This window comes from Chaetura pelagica, unplaced genomic scaffold (assembly GCF_000747805.2).
Source record: "Chaetura pelagica isolate M959 unplaced genomic scaffold, ChaPel_1.0 scaffold405, whole genome shotgun sequence".
Lineage (NCBI taxonomy): Eukaryota > Metazoa > Chordata > Aves > Apodiformes > Apodidae > Chaetura > Chaetura pelagica.
The window spans coordinates 4,940,287-4,949,327 of record NW_009953489.1 but is presented as its reverse complement, the minus strand read 5'-3'; the positions used below and the strand labels follow the sequence as shown (position 1 = coordinate 4,949,327).

Here is a 9,041-nt window from a genome sequence, read left to right as displayed (position 1 = left end):
AGGAATCACTTGTGGAGACCCACCAGAGAGATTCTGCACCCACGTAAGTGTTTCCCTCCTTCTTGGATGTCTTGTAACAGAGTCTGCCTGCAGGTGGCCAGGGGCTGAAATGCCATTGTAAGGCCAGCTGGGTTCAGGCTGGCAGTGGTGGCTGCTGCCTTGAGCTGCAAAATGAGGGGAAGGTGTCCTGCCCTTCCCAGTGCTGTGTAGACAGGTCAGCCCTACAGCAGGGATGGTGCTGGCAGGCTGAGGGGAGGGTAAGGAGGAGCTGAGGGGGCTTAGGAAGTCCTGGTCTGGGGTTTGAAAGAGCTCTTCCCCCATGAGCACACAGACCTGAGCTGCTCTGAGCACGTCCCTCTGTGTGCTAAAGCATGTGGAGGAGCTCATCGGTCCCATCCCAAAAGGCTGTGCTGGCACCAGGGTTTTACCAGAGGTGGGGGCACTGTCCCAGCATCAAGAGTGCCCAGCACAACACCCCCACACTGGCAGCTCTGGCATTCTGATGGCCACCAGTGTCACTGATGTCCCTGCAAGAGCTGCTCTCCCTCTCTCCTGCCTCGGTACCAGAAGACTCTCTGGACAGACACTTGCCCTTGTACTTAAAATCTGTAAGTTATTTTCTCTTAAATATTAATCATTGCATTTCATTCCGTGCACCACAAAGCTTTTTTTTTTATTCACAAGCCTTTATGTTGTTAAAAAGAGTTCGGGGGTCAAAGCACAGAGCAAACCCAGCATGGCTGAAACATCCCCTCCCCAATGTCCTCTAGGTGTTCCCTGAGCACACCTTGAGAGCACAGTGACCAAGCCAGTCGGTGCTGACAGGGTCTCTACTGGGATGAGCACTGGACAAGGAGCACAGTAGCCTATTCCTTGTAATGAGAAAGAGGGAGTTCTCCTCCTTCGAGGTTAGTGGAAGTGAGGACAGGAGTCCCAGTTTCTATCAGCAGCATCACCCAGACTCAGACACCCCCTGCCTCAGTTCCCCACATGCATGTAGAAAGTACCCTGGGCCCAACCAGCACAAAGCACCTCTGAAAAATCCAAGAGAAAAAAAATTAGCTTTGACACCAGGAGATGCCAAACATTGACAACCAGCAGAACCCACCACCACTATTTATTAACCCACTTCTCCCCAGCCTACAGGGTCTTATTAGTACCAGGGAAAATATCCTCACTCATTTCCAATAAGGAGCAGCTTTTCCTTTTAAAGTATCATTTGAAAAGAAAGATTAAGCCAAAGATTGCAAATAAAACAGTGAACAATTGTTGGGTGGGTCTGGGTTTCCATGTATCTGGCTGCAGAAGGATTAAAACGGGAACCTTGTTTTCTGCTACATTCACTGCAGCTGTTTGCAAACACCTTCTACACCTTCTGGCTAAGGATGCTCCAGGCATCCAGTTCCACTGACCTCTAAGAAAGCAGAAGACACAAACTGCCATCAGCTCCCTCCATCTCTCTCAGCCAATACTGAGCTAAAATCCTTCTATCCTGGGCAGCAGCAGCCCCTCCTGGCAGGGCACACGCTTGCAAACACCGGGTACAGCCTGAATGGGAGTTACACAGATGCAAACCATGGGTTTGCCTCCCTGTCCCTGTCTCACCCCAGGGTGTGTGCCTGGCCCAGCCTCCATCTCCCACAGCACAAACCAGTGCTCATGGCAACCTCCCTGAGCAATTCCCTGGTGAGGCACTGAGCTAAGAGCAGGACTAATATACTGCAAGTTATTTTTTTTTTACATGTTTGGGGTAGCTTTATGAAATCCCACTGTATTCATGGCTCTTCCCCTCCCTCTCTGTTCTCTCCGGAGGATTAGAGAGTGTTAAAGAGAAAGCAGATGCAGAGCAACCCTGCTGAGGGAGCAAGGAGCCTGCCCAGCACTGGGTACTCAGAGCAGGAGGTGGCTGCAGGGGGATCCAAGCTCTAGCCCAGCCCCAGGGCTGGAGCTGTGTGTGCTGGGAGGCCAGCAAGGTGAATTTTCAGGGCCTCTGCCACAGGGAATGTGGCCATTTACTGCTGAGCCTCCCCTTATGGCCAGTAGAAAGGGGCCTGGGGGAGAAACAGCCTTTTCCACCCCGGTCCCAGGTGTGACCTGACACCTATTGACATGCAGAGAGAGGAGACCAGAGCTTTGCTACCCCGGGCAAAGGGAGGGCTGGACACAAATCAATGTCACTGCCCAGCCACAGTTCCCAACCCCAGCCCGTGCTGGGAGCAAGGAGGTGGGTGACTTGGGTGAACCCAACCCACCTTTCAGCATCCCGTCATCCTTTCTCTTCAGGTTTTAATTATCTTTCTGTAACAGGTGGGTTCTGATAGAAGCACAGCCTTCCAGCAGAGAGGTTCTTACAGTGACTATATTGCTTTCTTAGGTGTCTTTCAAACCAGCAGGGCACTGTCCGTGCAGTTAAACTCCCGGCACTCGGAATGAAGCCCAGCCCGGCAGGACGTCTGCACTGCTCAGGCAACTGAAATCAAAATTAAAGACACACAAACATCCCTACGTGCTCCAAGCAGTCAGAGATGATGTCCACGGGCATGTGGCTGTGGGTGGGCAGAGGAGAAGGGTATTATAAGGCAGGGAATGTTCCCTACCCGGCTCTACCGGCACCCGTGGGTCCCACACTGGTTATAACAACTCTGAGCTGCACTCCCAGAGAGTTCTGCAAAAGGAGGGTTGCAGGGATTATTTGGGGGATTGTCTTTCCTGTTTGACAACAATTCCAGTCACATCTGGCCTCTCCCTTCTGGTTTTGCTGCTCATTAAAGTCAGGGTGCTTTGCTTTTTCCACAGTTTCTGAGCCTTCTCCTGTTCATGTCAACGCTTTCCTGGCAGGGTCACCTGAGAAATGAATTGTGTTTTCCCCTCCTGGCAGGGCAGGGGAGTGGTGGGAAGACAGATGGATAAAGAAATAAAGGCCTGAATGAATTGAAAAGCGTGACTGAAGCCTAACAGGGAACAGATCTTTTAACCATGGATGTTAAAGGAAGGGCAGGACTCCAAAGATCACACCCAGGGCAGGGCACAGAGCAGCTCCATGCAGATTTCAAATGAGGGAGGGGTCTCAGGACAGGAATGGCTGTGAAGCTGCCTGGGACAGAGGGGGAGACAGCATTGCTTCCCCATCCCACCCTCCTGGGGAGGAGGAAGGCACAGCTGGGCAAGGTGCTCCCAGGTATTGAGATATCCTCAGGTGCTGAAGCTCTTTTTTGATACCAAGCTGAGACCTTTGAGAATTTCACTTTCAAGTGTCCACGTGGGGCACACATGCTAAAAAAATTAGGTGGGTTTTGTAGGTAATCTACACACAAAAGAGGCAGTAGGGAGCAAGGAAATGCCACAACAACAGTGCCTGCTCCAAACAGGTTTGCAGCTCAAAGGGTTTCCAAATCATTCTAACAAAAGCAAGGTGGGGTGTACAGGGGAGCAGGAGCAGCCACTTTCTGCCACATCTCCTGGGCATTCCAGGCAGAGCTCCCAGCACCAACCAGTGGCACAAGGAGCTCACAGCTCATCTCCAGGATGGGAGCCACTTTTTTTCCCCCCAGAGGTGTCAAGACACCATCTCTTGTTCAGACAACACTTCAATGCAGGGCTGAGCTCTTAGCCCTTATTGATGGGTCAGGGGTATTTTTATTTGGAGTCAGCATTGTTTCACCAGCTAAAAGAGCTTGTGGATTTTGGCACAGGTACATGCAAGGAAAAGACTTTATTTATTCATTACACATTCAGGCAAATTTGATTATTAGTTTAATTCTTAGTTAAACTTTTCTGAAGACATGTGGTTATAAGGTTTATACTAAATAACTATTTCACTTAGTAGATAGGGTGCCAACTGCAGGAAAAACCAGGTAAACTTTTGGGCTGAGAAATCCTTTTCCCTACTCCTGGGCATTCCAGGCAGAGCTCCCAGCACCAACCAGTGGCACAAGGAGCTCACAGCTCATCTCCAGGATGGGAGCCACTTTTTTTCCCCCCAGAGGTGTCAAGACACCATCTCTTGTTCAGACAACACTTCAATGCAGGGCTGAGCTCTTAGCCCTTATTGATGGGTCAGGGGTATTTTTATTTGGAGTCAGCATTGTTTCACCAGCTAAAAGAGCTTGTGGATTTTGGCACAGGTACATGCAAGGAAAAGACTTTATTTATTCATTACACATTCAGGCAAATTTGATTATTAGTTTAATTCTTAGTTAAACTTTTCTGAAGACATGTGGTTATAAGGTTTATACTAAATAACTATTTCACTTAGTAGATAGGGTGCCAACTGCAGGAAAAACCAGGTAAACTTTTGGGCTGAGAAATCCTTTTCCCTACATTTTCAGCCTATGATACAGCTCTACCCAAACGTATCTTCATACCCCTGTTTAGGTGCAAAGGAAGGACTGTGGGTTTGGGGATCATTAAAACTAAAGTCCAAGTTTTTACAGAAGGAAAATGGAATTGGTTTGGCTGTGATTTTCTTGAAGTATTTTTAAAGATGCAGCATGATCTGATGGTTGAAGAACAGATTCACCCCTTCTAGAACCCCACAGCCCTTCCCCAGCCTGTCCTGCCCCTTGTTTCAGGCAGGAGAAGCAGGGGGGGCAAAACACAAGGGTTCTCAGCCCTGCAACCAGGGTTCAAGGGCAGCTTTTGGGCTGAGCACAGCCTGTAAACAAATAAAATGGAAAATCCTTTCCTAGAAAAATGGATCTTCTCCCTACTTCTTGAATAAATCAGCACGACCTGCAAACGCATCCTCGGCCTTAGCAGAGAGCTGGGAGCCAGAGCTGCCCTTTACCCTCCCTTACAGGACTTACTGTTCCCTATTGGCACTGAGGACATTTACTTTGCCTTTATGCCAAATTTCAGCAGCACAAGAAAACCACTCTCCCCTGTCAAATTGCCCAGGACAGCTCAGTCAGGGTTTTGGGGATGGAAAACCGCATCATTCTTTTCACATCCCTAACGTGCCAACAGCCTCCCTCCCCCTGGAGCCCTCCAGTACATTAAATTAACTCCTGGAAAATACACCCCTTTCCTTTGAGGAGAGCCTAGAAATGGCAACTTCTGCCTTTTCCACCCAGGTGAAGGTTTCCTACTCCACCCCTGGCACCCACAGCAGCATCACTTCCGAGCGTGGGAGCAAGAGCAGCAAAACCTTTGGGTTTTGTTCCCACCCTTCATCACTTCTCAGCATCAGGGCTGGTGCAGATACAATTTTAAGTCAAGATTTGAGGTCAAGATCAACAGCTCCTTGCTCCTCAGGGCCAAACCCCTGGATTGCATGTTATTAACTGCTCAGCAAATTACACACTACTCTCCTGCCAGAGAGGCTGCTCCAGAGCGTGGCAGGATCTCGGTGTCACAGAAGCTCAATGGAAAATGAGAGAAGAAATTCAGCTTTAAATTAGAGAGTGCTGAGCAAATGGGATATCCCCTCACAGTCTGTAGCAATTTCCTTAAATACCCAGTTTGGGATTCATCTTGTTGTAAGGTAGGATGCTGCTCCTCTAACAAGGGTCATTTCTACTTGCTGATGGAAAAGACACAGCTATAAGAAAAAAATCAAGCTGTCAAGTAGATTTAATTGGTACAATGAGCAGAAAGCTTACCCCCCCACCTCCAGAGGGATGAGGAAGAATAAACTGCTTTTAAGAAAATTTTGCTATTCAAAGGGAACAGCCTCCAGATGGGAAAACTAGAGAGAACAGAGCCCGGAGAGCAGCTTTCACAACAGCTCCATGTATGGGTTTTCTGTAAGAAACTTTTGAAACTGAAGGGATCCAGGAAAGTCCTACTTATTTATTTTTTTAAAATCCATATTGTATTCTATAGCATCAATATTATCTCCCTTAAAACTTCAAAAGGAATTCTCCCTACAGACAAGGCTACCTAAGTGAAAGTGCAGTTTTGACCTTAGTTGAGCCTGACCCCAAACACAATCTTTTTACCATCAGGATTTAAAGGCATGTCCCACCTCCCTGGCCCTGCCTGTTGTCCCATGCAAGTGACAGCCACATCCCCACTTGTCCCCCTGTGGCAGCAGAAGCTGCTGAGCTGTGCTTGGTCACATCAGTTCACTGATCCATCTGAAAATCACCTCTAGTCACCCAAACCACTTTGCTTTTTGCTCCTGCAGCAGTTCCAGGGCTGAGCTCTTGGCTGCAGAGCTGCACACTGAGCATCCCTGGGCTGCCAAGCACCACTTGATGACCATCCAGATGTCTATGGGGAGAAGCTGGTGCCTGCAAAGCCCTAAGACCCACCAGCCAACAGCAGTTTGGACTCCCAGCCTTCTCCCTCAGCAGGTGTCCCATCCCCTCCCACACAGCACCCTAACCCTGCTGGGCATCTTTCAGGCTGACCCTGATGTGGTCCAAGCCACCACCAGGCACCTGCTGAATTATCCCCCTGAGGGCACAAAGCAGCCAAACTCCTTGTAAGCAGCAGCAAAAGCAGAGTGTCTGTCCCAGCAGGCACAGGAGCCCTGATCAGAGGCCCAAGTGGGTGCAAGGGTATCCACCTCCCAACTGTGCTCCCCCCACAAAGGCTTTGGGGAAGATCTGCACCTCCAGCTGAGGATGAAAAGCTCCACTTCCCCATTTCCCACCCCCAGCCTGTGTCCTGCCCTCCCCCATTCAAACTATCAGGGCCTCTCTTACAGAATGAAATATTAATAGTGGTGCAGCGAGTGGCTCTGCAAGGGCTGCATCTATTGAGCTTACAAGGCACACAAGCTTTTAGAGAGCAGGACACTTTTCCTACTTCCTAAGCATTTTCTTAGTCCTGAATCAATAATGCACTCGGAGCCCAGCACACAGGTCACTGCTGTTGTGCTGCTGGTAGGGGCTGTGGACACTGATACCTCCCTGTGTCAAACACCAAGGGCTTCATCACCTGGATGAGGAGGGATGGGGAAGGATCCAAGGGTCTTAATCTGTATTGGAGCTCAAGGGAAGTGCCATGGGAAGAGCAAAACTTGCAACAAATTAGGTACAGAAAGTTCAGGTTTGGAGAAGACCTAAAAAATGAGTTGGTGGAATTAAATGCCTGCCCCTTTGAAAGGGTGCCCATAGCTGGGAGGCAGCTGCTTCACCAGCTTCTCACCTCAGGCTGGAGGTCACCCTGTAATCCATCAATTTGCCAAAGGAGCAGTTGCAGGGGTGCAGCCCAGAGGTGGGCACGAGGTGAGCCCAGGGTGCCAGGAGGGGTTAGAGCAGCTCACCAGGGATTAGCAGTTCACAAAGAAAGAGCTGCTCAAAAACTACTCCATGGGAGGCTGGGCTGCAGGAGCTGTATGTGTGTGTGTGTGTGCCTAGCACAGGCCAGATTATCTGCTTAGGAGTGGAATTTTCCAGGCAGATTTAACCCTTGTGTGTCCCACAGATCAGCTCCACGTGCATTTTTTTGGGACAAGGTGCAGGGCAGCAGATCCAGCAGCAGAAGCCAGAGCTGCTGCCCAGCCATCCCAGGGCTTTGGAAATGAAGTGCTGCCCTGAGGTCACCCTGGAAATGGGGTGCTCAGAGCCCTTCTTGGAGAGGTTACATGTGGTCAGGGCTAATTTCAGTCTGGAGGTTAAAATTTATCGTGTCACCAGATTTTCTGGCTGTTTCTGGCTGAGCCAGAGTGGGCGTGAAAGGATTTGTGTCTGTGCATGGGCAGTGAGGGTGGCCAGGAACTCAGGTCAGTCTGTGTGTGTGACAAGCAGTATCTCTGGATCCTCTCCTTGTGGAGGGGCTGCTTCTCACCTGGATGTCAGACTCCTGCAAAGGTTTTACCATCTATGGCACAAAGATGGGTTCAGACCCTGTTCATGGAGGTAACAAGCAGCCAATGGGGAGAGGAATTCTCCCTCATGATTTGCCTTGGCTCTCACATCAAGAGTGGGTGAAGGACCCAGCACTGAAGAGCTCAGTCTCCAGAAAAGGTGGAGCCCTCAGTGCTCCAGGTGAAGCCCAGACCTGCTCCTGAAATCCCTCCCTGCCTCAGTTTCCCCACCTGGAGGTAGAACATTGTGTTCCCACCACACAGCCCTGCCTGGCACTGTGATGCTTCCCTACAGTGGGTAGAGAGAAGGTAGAAGTCCCGAGCTGGGATGAAACACTAACAAGATGTTTCTTGAATTCAGAAGCAGCCTGGAGGGGGAAGGGGAAGAGCAGCCAGGAGAACAGGTTGAATCTTCTCCAGCAAAGAGACGGGCCCGAGGGAGCCCGAGAGCCTTGAACAAGCAGCGCGTGGCTGGGGAGGGAGGATCTGCTTCAGGCCAAGGGGAAGAGGCAAAAAAACAAAGCAAAATGTCTGGCTGAGCAGGTCCCAGGGTGTGCTCACCAGGAGCTGCGCCGAGGAGCCGATGGAGCCACTTTCTGCTGACTCACCCTCTCCTGAATCCCCCAGGCAGGCAAAGAGCATCCCAGCCCCTGCCAGGGGTGACCTTGTGCTCGGACACCCTCACATCTGGGAGGAAGGGGAAGGAAGTGGAGGAGCAATCAATCCCCCAAACCACGGCCGGGGGGAGGTGGAAGGGGTGACATTCAGCTGAGCCAGAATTAGCAGCTCTGTGGAGGGACCCCATTTCCACCCGATTAATAATTCATGCCAGCTCTGCCTCTACCCGCTCATAACCAGCACACGGCTCCTTAGCCAGGGTGGTTTTCTCCCCTAATAGGAGCCTCATGCAGGTGGCTGGGGAGGGAGGCAGCCAGGGAAGGGCACACAAGTGAGCAAACCAGCCCCCAGCCCACCCTGAGCATCACATCCCAGTTCCATCCCATCTCCACAAGGCTCCCTGCCCCTGGAGACCTGTGCCTCCCGGCAGGAGCTGCCCTCCACCTGCAGGGGTGGAGCTGGGAAAGAATCCTTCACCAGGCCATGGGTGTCTTGCCAGAACCTGCCTCCACACACTGACCATTTCAAAACACCTCCGTGGAGGGTGACCATGAAGAAGGGAGCAACATGCAGGGTCTCTGCCCATGGCTTGGGGCCGTGCCCACTTGTGGGGTGGGCAGAGAAGGGATCTGCTGGGGCATTCCCAGGCACCCAAGTGGCTCCTGGG

At 50.9% G+C, this 9,041-nt stretch overlaps 1 protein-coding gene across 1 annotated transcript in view; it reads left to right on the top strand.

Moving 5' to 3' along the window:
• Positions 1–9,041, top strand: part of NTNG2 (netrin G2) — a 56,444-nt gene that overhangs the window by 255 nt on the left and 47,148 nt on the right. The window contains exon 2 of the mRNA XM_009998981.1: positions 1–43. Within this exon, the coding sequence (XP_009997283.1) occupies positions 1–43 (43 nt within the window). The remainder of the gene's footprint in view (positions 44–9,041) is intronic.